This window comes from Pogoniulus pusillus, chromosome 27, assembly GCF_015220805.1.
Source record: "Pogoniulus pusillus isolate bPogPus1 chromosome 27, bPogPus1.pri, whole genome shotgun sequence".
Taxonomy (NCBI): Eukaryota; Metazoa; Chordata; class Aves; order Piciformes; family Lybiidae; genus Pogoniulus; species Pogoniulus pusillus.
This window is the reverse complement of record NC_087290.1, coordinates 2,163,435-2,179,831: the sequence shown is the minus strand read 5'-3', so window position 1 is coordinate 2,179,831 and position 16,397 is coordinate 2,163,435. Positions and strand designations below refer to the sequence as shown.

Sequence of the window (16,397 nt, the reverse complement as noted above, 5' to 3'; positions counted from 1 at the left end):
CAGCTGAGAGAGCGAAGTTGGGAGTACAAAGCAGCTCTCCTGAGAGCACAGCTGCCTTGGGGGGCATTTTGGGGTAGGGTTTGCTCCTCTACCATGCATACTGTAGCAGACTGGTGGTGCCAGGAGCTGGCAGGCACTGTTCTGGAGCCCTGTGGTGCCTTTGGGTGGAAGGGGGAGCTCAGAGGCTTGCAGGGCTGGAAAGCCCCCACCCTGTGCTCTGTGAATGCCTCTGCACATCCGCAGAGATCCCTCCCTCTGGGCTGCAGAATTTAGGAAACTTTTAGTGAGCTGTGCACATTCTCACATGGGCCAGAGCCAAAGGCATTTGTTTGCTGCCTGGAGGAGGCTTCTCTTTTCCCACAGGAGACTCAGCCTTGCATTCCTCCATTGTGAAAGAGGAACGGGAATGGGTCCCATGTTCCTCCTCCTCACTGCTGAAGCTCCATCGGGGAAGGTACCAAGTAAGCTCCTGGTCCTTGTCCTCCTGCTTTGGAGAGACTCCAGCATCTAAGTGGAGTGTAGCTCAAGCCACCTCTGCTTGTGAGAGTGCCCAGGGCTGGGCTGCTGTCACCCTGCCACACTGAACACCCATGGGGATGGCAAAGCTCTTCTGGCTCCCTCCCTGCCAGAGCAGCTGCAGCCTCTTCCTCGCTGCTCCTGACACTGCTGTGGTTTGTGCTTCGTTTGAGCTGCAGGGAGCTGCCTCTGTGCCAGAGATCCACACTGGGGACACAGACCCTGGTGTGAGCCCTGGGGACCTGGAGAGGCAGCCAAGGCTCTGTGGGTCTGATCAGCTGAGTCTGTCTGCTCCACTGGGCTCTGGGACTCGTAGAAGCATAGAAGTGCTGTGGTTGGAAGAGACCTTTGAGATCATCACATCCAACCACTCATCCGGAGCTCACAGTCCCACCACTGCCACTAAACCTCAGCACCACATCCATGTGGCTTTTAAACCCCTCCAGGGATGGTGACTTCATCACCTCCCTGGGCAGCCTCAACCCATGCCTGAGGACCCTGTCTGGGAAGAAATTGTTCCCAGTATCCAGCCTGAACCTCCCCTGGCACAACTTGAGGCTGTTTCCTCTTATCCTGTCACTTGCTGCATGTGAGAGGAGAGCTTGCTCCACCCTGCTCAGAGGTGGTTGCAGAAGCACTTGTGGCTGGCAGATGTTTCTGGTCTTGAGCTCTGTCTGACTTTGAGCTTGGGGAACCCATTCTGAGGGGCATGGCTCAGGACCCACCCATCCCCTGTCTGTCCACTGTGGTGGAGGAAGTAGGGAGCTTGCTGTTCCTTTCTCTCCTGCTGTGGCTTAGCCTCAGATTTCTCTGGAGAGCTGCTCTGGGAGATCTTTATGACCCCTGATGTGTGACACCCCCCAGAGCAGTTGATAGAGTGAAGGTTTCCTGCCAGCCAGGGCCAAGTGCCTGGGCTTTGCTCATGGAAGGATTCAGTGCTGGAGGTGAGGCAGGGGCTCAGTCTTTCCCCTCTGCTCTGAGCTCCTGCTCCTTGGCTGTGTGCAGAGAAGCCCTGAGCTGGGCAGTAGGCATCCCCCCACCCCTTTGGGCAGCCTTTCTGAGAGTTGAGAATCATAGAATCAAGCAGGTTGGAAGAGAGCTCCAGGCTCCTCCAGCCCAACCTAGCACCCAGCCCTGGCCAAGCAACCAGACCATGGCACTAAGTGCCCCAGCCAGGCTTGGCTTCAACACCTCCAGGGATGGTGCCTCCACCACCTCCCTGGGCAGCCCATTCCAGTGCCAATCACTCTCTGACAACAACTTCCTCCTCACATCCAGCCTAGACTTCCCCCAGCACAACTTGAGACTGTGTCCCCTTGTTCTATTGCTGGTTGGCTGAGAGAAGAGCCCAACCCCACCTGGCTACAACCTCCCTTCAGGGAGCTGCAGACAGCAATGAGGTTCCCCCCTGAGCCTCCTCTTCTGCAGGCTGCACACCCCCAGATCCCTCAGCCTCTCTGAGGCCCACTTGTCTCTCACTTGCTTGTTCCTGGACCTTAAAGATTGAAAGTGCTGATTTGAAAGGAGCTTTCTGCTGTCTTTCAGAGCAGCTCCAGTGAGGGACAGCAGCTTCATTGAGAAGATGAAGAAGACGGTAAGCTGCTTGCCCTGGCTCTGCAGGGTGCTGGGATGGTGGGGGAGCTCCACAGGCTCACAGCATGTTAGGGCTTGGAAGGGACCTCTGGAGATCTTCTAGTCCTACCTCCCTGCCAGAGCAGGACCAGAGAATCTAGCTCAGGTCACACAAGAACACATTCAGAAAGGCTCCAGAGAAGGAGACTCCACAACCTCTCTGGGCAGCCTGTGCCAGGGCTCTGGGACCCTGACAGCAAAGTTCTTCCTCACGTTGAGGTAGAACTTCCTGTGCTGCAGTTTCCATCCCTTGCCCTTTGTCTTGTCCCAAGGCACAGGTGAGCAAAGGCTGTCCCTGTCCCTTCCTTCCTGCCCCCCAGCCCTCAGATACTTACTGATCAGATCCCCTCTCAAGTTCTCCTCTCCACACTAAGCAGCCCCAGGGCTCTCAGCCTTTCCTCATCAGGCAGTGGTCCAGTCACTTCAGCATCCTTGCAGCCCTCTGTTGTACTCTCTCCAGTAGATCTCAGTCCCTCTTGAACTGGGGAGCCCAGAGCCAGATGCAGTATTCCAGGTGGGGCCTCACTAGGGCAGAGCAGAGGGGGAGGAGAACCTCTCTGGATCTGCTGGGCACACTTTCCTAATGTCCCTCAGATCACCGTTTGCCTTTTTGGCCACTTGGTGTCCACCAGGACTCCCAGGTCCTCCTCCATGGGGCAGCTCTCCAGCAGATCACCTCCTAACCTGCACTGCCGCAGATGATTCTTCCTTCCCAGGTGCAGGACTCTGCACTTATCCTTATTGAACCTCATCAGGTTCCTCATGGCCTTCCACGGTTCCAGCTGTCAGCAGGGGGGGAATGGTTTGGACAGGTCTGCTGCAGAGAGCATCCAGAGGAGGGCTGTGTGGGCAGGCAGGAGCAGCTCTTTTGGGCTGTGCTGGAGAATTGTCCTTAGAGAACAAAGTTACAGTGAAAATTTGGTGCAAAAAGTGTAATGCAAGTTCAGAGTCAGAGGGGAATGGCAGAGACTTTAGAGTCTGGCTGCTCTTTGTGTGGTTGGCTCCCAGACAGGCTCTCTCTGGAATGGGAATTGCTGTACACAGACCTGGCAGCTTGTGCCTCTCTGGCCTGGGCACCAGAGGAAAGCAGAGGGAGAAGCAAGGCCTGGAGTATTTTCCATCCTGCTTCAAAGCAGCTGGCTGGCAGCAGGGCAGGAACTGTGCTTTGCACTGACCCCAAGCCTGAGCAGCTCTGCTTCCCCACCCAGAGAGCTCCCTGCCTGCACCCAAGCTGGGACAGCTCTGCTTCCCCATCCAGGGAGCTCCCTGCCTGCACCCAAGCTGGGACAGCTCTGCTTCCCCATCCAGGGAGCTCCCTGCCTGCACCCAACCCTAGGCAGCTTTCATTCCCCATCCAGGGAGCTCCCTGCCTGCACCCAAGCTGGGACAGCTCTGCTTCCCCATCCAGGGAGCTCCCTGCCTGCACCCAAGCTGGGACAGCTCTGCTTCCCCATCCAGGGAGCTCCCTGCCTGCACCCAAGCTGGGACAGCTCTGCTTCCCCATCCAGGGAGCTCCCTGCCTGCACCCAAGCTGGGACAGCTCTGCTTCCCCATCCAGGGAGCTCCCTGCCTGCACCCAAGCTGGGACAGCTCTGCTTCCCCATCCAGGGAGCTCCCTGCCTGCACCCAAGCTGAGGCAGCTTTCATTCCCCATCCAGGGAGCTCCCTGCCTGCACCCAAGCTGAGGCAGCTTTCATTCCCCATCCAGGGAGCTCCCTGCCTGCACCCAACCCTAGGCAGCTTTCATTTCCCACCCCAAGGAGCTCCTTGCTCCCAGGAGCATAAATAAACGTGCAGGGTCTGTTGTCTGCTGTGGGTGTTCCCCGAGTGCCCCCTCTGGGGCTGCCAAGGAGCAGGCTGTCAGCAGCTCAGCCTTGACTCTTGCTGCTGCAAACCCACCTGCGGTCCCGGCCAGCTGCAGAGCCTGCAGCCCAGACTCCCGCTCCCAGATGCTTCCTTGGGCTCTGAGCTTCGCCCCTGCCTTTCCCCAAGGCGTCTGTGAGTGCAGCCCAAGGCTTCCCAGCCTCACAGGGGCTTCTCCTTGCCCGCAGGGGAGGAACATTGTGGTGTTCTACGGCTCGCAGACGGGCACGGCGGAGGAGTTTGCCAATCGGCTGTCCAAGGACGCGCACCGCTACGGCATGCGGGGCATGGCCGCGGACCCCGAGGAGTACGACTTGGTAAGCAGCCCCCGAGGCACCCAGAGGGGGCCTGCCTGAGGCACAGCTCACCCTCTTTGTAGTGTCGTGCAGGGGCTGAACACATCAGCCTGAGGGATGGGCTTTGATGCTTAGAATCCTACGACGGAATTACTGTGGTTGGATGAGACCTCTCGGATCACAGAGTCTAAGCACGAACCCAGCGCTGCCAGGGTACCACTGAGCCCTGGCCCTCAGCAACACATCTCCACGGCTTTGAAAGCCCTCCGGGGATGGGGACTGCACCACTGCCCTGGGCAGCCTGGGCCAAGAAGGCTCATGTGTAACCTAATCCTCCCATGTGGCAACCTGAGGCCGTTCTCCTCCTGTCCTGTCACTCTTGTTCCTTGGGAGAAGAGCCCAACCCCCACCTGGCTGCAGCCTCCTCTGAGAGCTGTGGAGAGCAGTGAGGTCTGCCCTCAGTCTCCTCTCCTCCAGACTGAACACCCTCAATCCCCTCAGCTGCTCTTCCCCAGGCCTGTTCTCCAGACCTCTCACCAGCTTTATTGCCCTTCTCTGGACCCACTCCAGCCCCTCAATGTCTTTGGAGTGGCCGTTGCCATTCTGCAGACCTGAAGTGAACACTGCAGCAGGACTGAAGGAGGAAGGCAGCCTGGAATGCTTGGGAGCTGTGAGTCACCTCTTGGCAGCATCAAACTTGCTCCATATCCCTGCTGCAGCCAGCGCTGGGCCCACACTGCCACTCTCTTGGTGTTGCCAGTTGGTGTTCTCCAGGGTGTCCAAGATTCCTGGGCCCTTAAAGCATCCCATGACAACCACATTGCTTTTCCTGTAGGGCTAAAGCCTTGACTTGCAGTCCAATGAGGGTGCTCAGCCTCATTTTTCCCTTGCCATTTTGGGTGGCTTTAGCCTTTTCCAATCATTTTATAATCAGCTGTTTGCTGTCATGGTTGGACTCAAACGATTCAAGTGATGGAGTGGCTTGGGTTGGAAGGGAACTTAAAGCTCAACCTATGCCAACCTCCTGCTATGGGCAGGGACACCTCCCACCAGCCCAGGTTGCTCAAGGCCTCATCCAACCTGGTCTTGAACACCTCCAGGAAGGTTGTGGAGCACAGAAGCACCCAATGTGATCTTTGATCACATTGGGTGCTTCTGTGCTCCACAACCTTCCTGGGCAACCTGTGCCAGTGTCTCACCACCCTCAACCTGTGCCAGTGTCTCCCCACCCTTGCTCTGTAGAGTTTCTTCCTCACCTCCAGTCTCAAGCTTCAATCTGAAATCCATTCTTTTATTCTTAATTAGCTTTATTTGTTGCTGTTTGTCAGTGAGTAGTTGCTGTGAGTAGTTACAATGATGACCCTGAGAGGTCTTTCCAAGCCAACCAGTTTCCTGGTTCCGTGCCCTGCTGCAAGCCAGGAGTAGGCTTGCACCTGGTGGGATCCTTGAGGCTATCTCCTGCTCTTTCGGTTGCAGGCGGACCTGAGTCGCCTGTCGGAGATCGACAAGTCCCTGGCTGTGTTCTGCATGGCCACCTACGGCGAGGGCGACCCCACTGACAACGCCCAGGACTTCTACGACTGGCTGCAGGAGGCAGACGCCGACCTGTCGGGGCTGCGCTTTGCAGTAAGTGCCTCAGGGCAGGCAGGAGACCTCCACCCGCCCCAGCAGCGCCTGGGTGACAGGCACAAGGAGAAGGCTGTGCCCGTGTTGGGTGCACTCCCTCTTCTCTTGCTCCTCCAGCCTCAGGAGCGCTTGCAAACATAGAATCAACCAGGTTGGAAGAGACCTCCAAGCTCATCCAGCCCAGCCTAGCACCCGGCCCTATCCAATCAACCAGACCGTGGCATTAAGTGCCTGATCCAGTGCCACATCTCTCGGGGTGGGGGTGTTTAAATGCTCTCTCCACTCCCCAAGCCCCACCCGTGGGTTTGCTGATGTGGTAGGTTTAGGAAGTCACCCCCCGGAGTCAAATTTCCCAGAGCAGCTCAGACAGCTTGGAGGTTAGACAGAGCTCTGTTCTGTACACACAAAGCACCCTGACAGGGACAGTTCTGTACCACTGAGAGACACTGCAGAAATCATAGAATCACAGAATCACCTGGGTTGGAAGAGACCTCCAAGATCCTCCAGTCAAACCTAGCACCCAGCCCCATCCAGTCAACCAAACCATGGCACTCAGTGCCCCAGCCAGGCTTGGCTTCAACACCTCCAGCCACACAGACTCCACCACCTCCCTGGGCAGCCCATTCCAATGCCAATCACTCTCTCTGCCAGGAACTGCCTCCTAACATCCAGCCTCAACCTGCCCTGGCACAACTTGAGGCACAACTGTGTCCCCTTGTTCTGTTGCTGGTTGCCTGGCAGGAGAGCCCAACCCCACCTGGCTACAGCCTCCCTGCAGGCAGCTGCAGACAGCAATCAGCTCTGCCCTGAGCCTCCTCTGCTGCAGGCTGCACCCCCCCAGCTCCCTCAGCCTCTTCTCATAGGGTTTGTGTTCCAGGCCCCTCCCCAGCTTTGTTGCCCTTCTCTGGACACCTTCCAGCACCTCAACAGCTCTCTTGAATTGAGGAGCCCAGAACTGGACTCAGCACTCCAGGTGTGGCCTGAGCAGTGCTGAGTACAGGGGAAGAAGAACCTCCCTTGTCCTACTGCCCACACTGCTCCTGATCCAAACTTCCCCTTCCCAGACAAAGCCCAGGAGGAGTCAGTGCTACTCTCTCTCTCTGCCCAGATGAAAAACCAGCAAGATCTCAGCTGCTACCTGCTCAGTCGAGGTTAATGTTCAGCGTGGAGGAGCCAGGGAGGAGCTAAGGAGCAGCCAACAGAGCCAATGGCCAAAAGGCAGGAGAGGGAAATTGTTCATCCACTGTCTCTTTGTAGCAACTAGCAAACCAGTGAAGGATGGAGACTTCAGCAGTATTACAGCCCTGCTCATTCAGGTCCTGCACTCCCCTTTCAGGGAAGTACTGATTTCTCTTATTGCAGTGTTCCAGTGAGCCTTAAACTGCCACAGCTGGATACAAATGCAAGGTCTGTAACTGGTTGCAGGCTGCTGCTGCTCTTCAGCAGCTAATTGAGCAGCCCTGGGCCAGTCCTTCTCCTGCACATTGTATGTCTTGGAGCAGGCTGTAGCTGTCTCCTTGTGCTGAGGCACAAGCAGCTCACCTAAAGCCTGGCCCAGGTTGTTAGGCAGCAGAATGATTGCAGATGAGAATGGGGGATGGGGATGTTCAGCTGCTCTCTCCATAAAGTGGTGAGCAAACATTTGCTGAGCAGTGTTTGGGACACAAGGGACAGCCCTGAGCCTCCACACAGCCTGGACTTGCACTGCTCCCTCAGGGAGGTGATGCAGCTCTTGTGTCGTAGAACCATAGACTGGGTTGGGTGCAAAGGGACTTTTGAGGCCACCCAGTCCAACCCCCTGCACTCAGCAGGGACAGCCCCAACTAGGACAGGCTGCTCACAGCCACAACCAACCTGTCCTGCACTGCTGCCAGCCATGGGGCAGCTCCCACCTCTCTGAGCAGCCTGGGCCAGGCTCTCCCCACCCTCAGGGGCAAATATTTCTCCCTTCTCTCCACTCTCAATCTCCCTCTTCCCATCCAAACCATCCCCCCTTGGCCTGTTCCAAGAGGCCCTGCTCAAAGGTCTGTGCATCCTCTTGTCACACACCTGAAGCCAGTCTCAGGACAGGGGCTTGTGCCTCCTGACCACACCTTCTCCACTACTAGATTCTTACTCAAGGTCCTCAAACAGCTAATGAGGAGCTGGGAGAGGTCTCGCTGTCCTCCTTCAGCAGCCTCTGTTGGGTGATACTGGCCAGAGGATGCCAGCTGGATGGATAAAGTCCAGCTCAGCAGTGTTGCCTTGCAGGTCTTTGGGCTGGGGAACAAGACCTACGAGCACTTCAATGCCATGGGGAAGTATGTGGACAAGAGACTGGAGGAGCTGGGAGCCCAACGCATCTTTGAGCTGGGGCTGGGAGATGACGATGGCAAGTGAGTGGCTTGGCTCCAGGGGTGCTCACAGCTGCCTCTGGTGCTGTGCAAGGCACCTGGGCAGGGACTGGGCTCTGCTGCTGGCTCACAAACTCTGCAGGGCCTGCAGAGTGTAGAGCTCTCTGTGAGCTGCCAGGCCTGAGTGCTGCCTGCCTGCTCTGCCACAGCTGCATCCCTGTGCCCCTGGAGTGTCCTAGAGAATCCTGTCTCTGGGAGACCCCACAGCAGCATCCCTGTGCCCCTGGAGTGTCCTAGAGAATCCTGTCTCTGGGAGACCCCACAGCAGCATCCCTGTGCTCCTGGAGTATCCTAGAGGATCCTGTCTCTGGGAGACCCCACAGCAGCATCCCTGTGCTCCTGGAGTGTCCTAGAGAATCCTGTCTCTGGGAGACCCCACAGCAGCTTTCAGTGACCACAGTTAAGACAGTGGAGGAGGCCTTGCAGCCTTCCTCAGCCTTTGCTGTGCTGACTCAGCCTGTGTGGCTTGTGGTGGGAGGCAGCAATTTTCCAACTCAAACCATTTCCAGTGGTTTTGTTTGGGGGGTTTTGGTCCTCTCTCTGCTCACCTGAGCAGCCTGTGAGTAGCTGGGAAGTGACTTCAGCCTGTGGCTTTACCTCCAGCTGCTGCAGGGTTTGATGATGAGAAGGAGGTGCTGGGTGGGGGAGGCTCTGAAAAGAGCCTTGGCATGGTGGGAAGGTGACCAGAAGTGGGAGCTGAGCTGGGTAAGAACCTTCCTTGGCAGACCTGGGTGCAGCAGCAGCAGTTCCCTCCCACCCACTTAGTGCTCTGAAGATGCTCTTCTGGTGATCTGTGGGCACAGACAAACCCAAACTGCCTGGGTCCCAGGCCAGGTGCTTGGTCCCATGGTGAAGGGGGAAGCCCACAGGATCTGAGGTGACTTCCTCTTGCTCCCCCTTGGGCAGGATTCTTGACTCTCTTTTTCCCTGGCTAGCTTGGAAGAAGACTTCATCACCTGGAGAGAGCAGTTCTGGCCAGCAGTGTGTGAGCACTTTGGGGTGGAGGCTACAGGAGAAGAATCCAGGTGGGTACAGGAGCTGCTGCTCTGGGTGCCAGAGAGATTGGCCACCTCTGGCTGGTAGCTGTGCCCTCAGCTGCTGTCCCCTTTGCTGTGCATTGCCTCCCCCCCACACCTGGGAGGGGAGCTGTGAGCAGAGCTGTCTGGGTTGAGCCTGTCCTGGGACAAGCTTGAGCCCAGCTCTGGATTTCTGGTCTGGGTGAGGCTGTGCTGGGTCTGGCTCCTCTGGGGGGGGAGCTGTGCTGGGTCTGACTCCTCTGGGTGAGGCTGTGCTGGGTCTGGCTCCTCTGGGGGGGAGCTGTGCTGGGTCTGGCTCCTCTGGGGGGGAGCTGTGCTGGGTCTGACTCCTCTGGGTGAGGCTATGCTGGGTCTGGCTCCTCTGGGGGGAGCTGTGCTGGGTCTGGCTCCTCTGGGGGGAGCTGTGCTGGGTCTGACTCCTCTGGGTGAGGCTGTGCTGGGTCTGGCTCCTCTGGGGGGGAGCTGTGCTGGGTCTGACTCCTCTGGGGGGCAGCTGTGCTGGGTCTGGCTCCTCTGGGGGGGAGCTGTGCTGGGTCTGGCTCCTCTGGGGGGCAGCTGTGCTGGGTCTGGCTCCTCTGGGGGGAGCTGTGCTGAGTCTGGCTCCTCTGAGGGAAGCTGTGCTGAGTCTGGCTCCTCTCGGGGGGAGCTGTGCTGGGTCTGGCTCCTCTGGGGGGCAGCTGTGCTGAGTCTGGCTCCTCTGGGGGGCAGCTGTGCTGGGTCTGGCTCCTCTGGGGGGAGCTGTGCTGGGTCTGGCTCCTCTGGGGGGCAGCTGTGCTGAGTCTGGCTCCTCTGGGGGGCAGCTGTGCTGAGTCTGGCTCCTCTGGGGGGAGCTGTGCTGGGTCTGGCTCCTCTGGGGGGGAGCTGTGCTGGATCTGACTCCTCTGGGTGAGGCTGTGCTGGGTCTGGCTCCTCTCGGTGGGGGCTGTGCTGGGTCTGGCTCCTCTCGGGGGGTGCTGTGCTGGGTCTGGCTCCTCTCGGTGGGGGCTGTGCTGGATCTGACTCCTCTGGGTGAGGCTGTGCTGGGTCTGGCTCCTCTGGGGGGCAGCTGTGCTGGGTCTGGCTCCTCTAGGGGGGAGCTGTGCTGGGTCTGGCTCCTCTGGGGGGCAGCTGTGCTGGGTCTGGCTCCTCTGGGGGGGAGCTGTGCTGGGTCTGGCTCCTCTGGGGGCAGCTGTGCTGAGTCTGGCTCCTCTGGGGGGAGCTGTGCTGAGTCTGGCTCCTCTGAGGGACGCTGTGCTGGGTCTGGGTCCCAGTGAGGCTGAGGACTCCTCTTGGTTTGGGCTTTCTGTGTGGTCTATCTTTTCCCTGCTGCCTGGAGAAGGGGCGAAGGGGCAGAAGCTGCCTTTGCTTTTGCCCTGCAGCAGCCTGTGGTTGCAGTTGCACCTTGCCACTTGCAGTTTGAGTGTTTCACCTCTCTCTTCTCTGCCCTGCAGCATCCGTCAGTACGAGCTGGTGGTGCACAGGGAGGTGAACATGGCCAAGGTGTACACGGGGGAGATGGGCAGGCTCAAGAGCTACGAGAACCAGAAGCCGTAAGTGCCAACCTGGCCTGGGCAGCCTGTGCCTGGGACACAGCCCTGATGCTTCCAACAACAGCCTGTCTGTGGGCACTACCAGCTCTGCAGTGTAGCCATGTGGCAGGTCTCCTCTGCAGAAATGGGCTCACATCTCCACTGGCACTCTCAGGGGTTCCCCAGTGGTGAGAAGGTTGCTATGCCCTCATGGCCTGCTGGGCTGCTGCACTTGCAGCATCTGGTTTGAGATCTGGTAGAGCTTTTCACTCTGGTATGGGTCAAGAACTGGGTGGAGGGCTGGGCACAGAGAGTGGTGGTGAATGGTGCCACATCCAGCTGGCAGCTGGCACTGGTGGTGTGCCCCAGGGATTAGTGCTAGGCACAGTCCTGTTTAATACCTTCACTAATCATCTGGAGGAGGAGATTGAGTCCAGCATCAGTGAGGTGGCAGATGACACCAAGCTAGGAGCAGCTGTGGAGCTGTGGGAGGGTAGCAGAGCCCTGCAGAGGGACCTGGCCAGGCTGCATGGGTGGGCAGAGGCCAAGGGGAGGAGATTGAACAAGGCTAAGTGCAGGGTTCTACACTTTGGCCGCAGCCTGTAGTGCTGCTTGGGGCTGTTTTTTGCCAGAGTGGCTGAGAGCAGCCAGGCAGAGAGGGAGCTGGGGGTGCTGGCAGAGAGGGAGCTGAAGAGGAGGCAGCAGTGCCCAGGTGGGCAGCAGAGCCAATGGCATCCTGGGCTGGCTCAGGAGCAGTGTGGGCAGCAGGACAAGGGAGGTTCTTGTGTCCCTGTGCTCAGCACTGCTCAGGCCACCCCTGGAGTGCTGTGTCCAGTTCTGGGCTGGTCAATTGCAGAGAGCTGTTGAGGTGCTGGAAGGTGTTTGGAGAAGGGCAGCAAGGCTGGGGAGGGGCCTGGAGCAGAGCCCTGTGAGGAGAGGCTGAGGGAGCTGGGGGGGTGCAGCCTGCAGCAGAGGAGGCTCAGGGCAGAGCTGATTGCTGCCTGCAGCTGCCTGCAGGGAGGCTGTAGCCAGGTGGGGTTGGGCTCTGCTGCCAGGCAGCCAGCAACAGAAGAAGGGGACCCAGCCTGGAGCTGTGCCAGGGCAGGTCTAGGCTGGATGTTGTTAGGAAGTTCCTGGCAGAGAGAGTGATTGGCACTGGAATGGGCTGCCCAGGGAGGTGGTGGAGTCTGTGTGGCTGGAGGTGTTGCAGCCAAGCCTGGCTGGGGCACTTAGTGCCATGGTCTGGTTGGTTGGTTGGGGCTGGGTGCTAGGTTGGGCTGGCTGAGCTTGGAGCAGTTTCAGAGGAGGCCACCAAGATGATCAGAGGACTGGAGAACCTCCCTGTGAGGACAGGCTGGGAGAGTTGAGACTGTTCAACTTGGAGAAGAGAAGGCTCCAGGGAGACCTTAGAGCAGTCCTCCAATACCTGAAGGGGCTCCAGGAGAAATGGGGAGGGACATTTGTCAAGGGCTGGGAGTGCCAGGATGAGGGACAGTGGCTTTGAGCTGGGAGAGGGGAGAGTGAGAGTGGAGAGGAGAAAGAAGTTCTTGAGAGTGAGGGTGGGGAGAGACTGGCACAGGTTGCCCAGGGAGGTTGTGCCTGAAGGTCTTCAAGGCCAGGCTGGATGATGAAGTTTTCCCTGTCCAACTTGGTGTTGTTGAACAGCACCTTCAGGGAGTGAGACATCCACAACCTCCCTGGGCAACCTCAGGTTGCCCAGGGAGGTTGTGGATATCTCCCTCCCTGGAGGTGGTCAAAGACCAGGTTGGATGAGGCCTTGAGCAGCCTGTGCTGGTGGGAGGTGTCCCTGCCCATAGCAGGAGGTTGGAACTGGCTGAGCTTTGAGGTCCCTTCCAACCCATTCTGTGACTGCTCTGTTTCTGGAAGGCAGCAGCAGGATGGTAACTTGCTTTGTGTTCTGGTGTGCATGAACCAGGAGAGGCCTGGGCTCAAGTCCTTGGAGCCTGCAGAGGAGTAACCCAGGGGGGTCCTTGTCCTTCCTTGCAGACCCTTTGATTCCAAGAACCCTTTCCTGGCCCAGGTGACGGTGAACCGCAAGCTGAACGAGGGTGGGGAGAGGCATCTCATGCACCTGGAGCTGGATATCTCCAACTCCAAAATCAGGTAGTGTCCCATGGGATGCTGCTCCTCTCTTCTGGCAGGAGCAGTCTGCCCCAGGGGCAGAGTAGCAAGGATGTGGCAGTGGCCTCACCCAGCACTCAGAAGGGGGCTTTGCTCTTACGATTACTTAGCGCTGCCTCTGGATTTCTGTACCCCCTGTCAGCTCTGGCTGTGCCAGCTGGCTGCTCTGGTCCCTCCAGAGCTGGCTGCACACACTGGGCCTGCCTGAGCAGTGCCAGCTGCTGGAACCCCCTAGGAGTCATTTGAGAGCTAAGGAGAGAGATGAGCTTGGAGAGAGGAGACTGGGAGGAGGTCATGCCTGGGTTTGCTCAGCTTGGGTGGGTAAAGCCTTGCACTTAAACCCCTCTTGCTGGCTTCAGTTCTTCTGTGTGTGCCCACGAGAGAGCCACAGATCCAAGTGGCTTCACAGAACCCAGCAGTGCAGAGGCTCTGAGCAGCTTTGCTCCTTGCCTTTCTTGTCCTGGTTAAAGGCTGTGCCCAAGCTGCTGCTAGCTGGGAGGTCTCCTGGAAAAGGCTCGTTCCACAGTGGTCCTTTCTGCTGGCACTTCTGGCCCTTAGGAGTCCCTGCTGCTGCAGGGGCTGTGGAGCAGCTCAGATCTCAGTGTTCTGCTGCTGCCTCATGCACCAGGCTGGGCAGCAGTGGGCAAGCAACAATGCCAATGTTTCATCTGCTCTGCTCCTGCTCTCGTGCCAGGTACGAGTCTGGAGACCACGTGGCTGTGTACCCAGCCAATGACTCTTCCCTGGTGAACCAGATTGGGGAGATCCTGGGCACAGATCTGGACACCATCATCTCCCTGAACAATTTGGATGGTGAGTGTGGCTCTGCCCTGCTGAGCCTAGAGCTGAAATGTTATGTCTGGTTCTGGGCCCCTCAGCTCAAGAAGGACCTCAAGGAACTGCTGGACAGAGCCCAGCCCAGAGCCCCCAAGCTGCTGCAGGCAGTGAACATCTCCTGTGAGGCCAGGCTGAGGCAGCTGGGGCTGGCAGCTGGCAGCAGAGCAGCCTGAGGGCTGCCCTCAGTGCTGTGCTGAAGCTGTGCAGGGCAGTGTGGGCAGGATGCAGCCAGGCTCTGCTCAGGGCTGGCCAAGGGCAGCACAAGGGGCACTGGGTGCCAGCTGGAGCAGAGGAGGTGCCAGGTGAACAGGAGGGGAAACTTTGTGAGGGTGGCAGAGCCCTGGAGCAGGCTGCCCAGAGAGGTTGTGGAGTCTCCTTTTCTGGGGGCTTTCAACCCCCCCTGGATGTGTTCCTGTGTGCCCTGCCCTGGGTGCCCCTGCCCTGGCAGAGGGTTGGGCTGGGTGCTCTCCAGAGGTCCCTTCCACCCCTAACGTTCTGTGGTGCTGTGATCACCCCTGAGCACCAGCAGCTCTCCTTCAGCCATGGCCTGTGCCTTTCCTGGCAGAGCAGGAGCCAGATAACCCTCAGGTGCCCCTGGGTAGCTGCAGGCACACGGAGCTGTGCCATGGCCGTGCTGACTGCAGTGCCCCTGCAGCAGTGGCACAGAGCCTGCATGCTGAGAGCCAGCTGGAGTGGGTCAGTTGTGAAATGCACTGGGTGTGCCCATGCCACCATAAATGATGGAGCAGCACACCTGTAATGACAGAGCAGCAGCCCCTCAGGGCATCCTCCTGCTGCCACTCTGGTCTGAGGTCTTCGAGAGGCACAGGCCTGGGGCCTGAGCTGCCAGAAGGGAGCCCTTGTGCTGGTACAAGGAGCTGCTCCTGGGCTCTGCTCCCAGCAGTGCTGGCCTCTGGCAGGAGGGAGGTGGCAGCTGTAGCCCTTCTGACTCGGCACAGCCTGACCTGAGGCATTTGAAGTGCTGGCTCAGAAGCCAGGAGGTTTCAGGAGGACAAGTGGCCCCCAGAGCAGTGTCCTGTGTGGTCAGGCCTCGCATGGGCATGGAATGAGGTTACTTCGGGTTGGAAGAGTCCAGCCATGAACCCAGCACTGCCAGGTCATGACCAAAGCATGGCCCTCAGCACCACATCTCCATGGCTCCTGCAGGGATGGGGACTGCACCGCTGCCCTGGGCAGCCTGGGCCAGGCCTTGGCAGCCCTGTGGGGGAAGAAATTGTTCCTCATGTCCAACTTAAACCCCACCTGTGGCAACCTGAGGCCATTTCCTTTTCTCCTGTCACTTGTTCCCTGGGAGGAGAACCAACCCCCACCTGGCTCCAGCCTCCTTTCAGGGAGCTGTAGAGTGCCAGAAGGTCTCCTCTTAGCCTCTTTTTCTCCAGCTCCCTCAGCTGCTCCTCCCCAGCCCTGTTCTCCAGACCCTTCCCCAGCTTTGTTGCCCTTCTCTGGACCCACTCCAGCCTCTCAATGTCCTTCTTGGAGTGAGTGGCCCAAAACTGAACCCAGGATTTGAGGTGTGGCCTCAACAGTGCCAGGTCCAGGGGCCAATCCCTGCCCTGCCCCTGCTGGCCACACCACTGCTGATCCAACCCTGTCCTTCCTATTCTTCCTGGTCCACTTAATTTTCTGACCTGGATGGCTCCAGCCTTGACTGCTGGTGCCTTGCCTGCCCCAGGGAAGCCCTGAGCACAGCTGTCCATGGCCAGAGGAGACTAAGGCCACTTCTGAGGCCAGGTGTGAAGGAGCTGTAGGTGTGTGAGGTCAGAGAGCCGTGGAGGGCAGCCCTGCTGGGCGACCTCAGAGCTCGCTCTGTGCCTCTGTGCACCGTGGAGCTGAGGAGCAGGGGTGTGCTTTGTGGGCGAGCTGTCAGGCAGCATCTGGCAAACACTAGAGGAGCAACTGGAGAGAGCTGCCCTGGGGCTGCCCTCCTCTCCCTGCGGGGCACCCCCTGCGGGGCACCCCCTGCCCTGTCTCCAGCTCTGGCAGCCTGCGCGGAGCTGCGGGCGCGGACTCCGGCGCCGCGGCACAGCCTCGCCGCTTGCTGACGGTTTGGGTTCGTTCTTCTCCCTCTCTTCCAGAGGAATCCAACAAGAAGCATCCCTTCCCCTGCCCCACCTCCTACCGGACAGCCCTCACCTACTACCTGGACATCACCAACCCTCCCCGCACCAACGTGCTCTATGAGCTGGCGCAGTACGCCTCGGACGCCGGCGAGCAGGAGCGGCTGCGCAGGATGGCATCCTCCGCGCCCGAGGGCAAGGTGGGGGCTGGGCCCTGCCCACGGGCCTGATGCACACCCCCAGAGGGGCTCCACGACTTGGTGGGCACTGGGTGCAGAGAGTTAAAGGGGCGTTTGCCAGCTGGGCCCTTCCCAGTGAGCCTGCTGGGTCCAGCTGGGTGCTGGAGGTCCCCAAAAGGAGCCAGAGTTGTTGGGCACTGGGTGCAGAGAGCTAAGAGGGAGTTTGCCAGCTGGGCTCTTCCACTGGTGCTGCTGGGTCCAGCTGGGTGCTGGAGACCCTGAAAAGGATC

General features: G+C 58.9%; 1 protein-coding gene across 5 annotated transcripts in view; it reads left to right on the top strand.

Moving 5' to 3' along the window:
* LOC135187722 (NADPH--cytochrome P450 reductase) overlaps positions 1–16,397 on the top strand; it is a 52,325-nt gene that overhangs the window by 29,316 nt on the left and 6,612 nt on the right. For all 5 annotated transcript variants that reach the window (XM_064166703.1, XM_064166704.1, XM_064166705.1 and 2 more), the window contains 9 exons: positions 2,062–2,110; positions 4,200–4,328; positions 5,784–5,933; positions 8,184–8,308; positions 9,262–9,351; positions 10,794–10,892; positions 12,879–12,995; positions 13,708–13,826; positions 15,947–16,128. In XM_064166703.1, the coding sequence (XP_064022773.1) occupies positions 2,062–2,110; positions 4,200–4,328; positions 5,784–5,933; positions 8,184–8,308; positions 9,262–9,351; positions 10,794–10,892; positions 12,879–12,995; positions 13,708–13,826; positions 15,947–16,128 (1,060 nt within the window). The remainder of the gene's footprint in view (positions 1–2,061; positions 2,111–4,199; positions 4,329–5,783; positions 5,934–8,183; positions 8,309–9,261; positions 9,352–10,793; positions 10,893–12,878; positions 12,996–13,707; positions 13,827–15,946; positions 16,129–16,397) is intronic.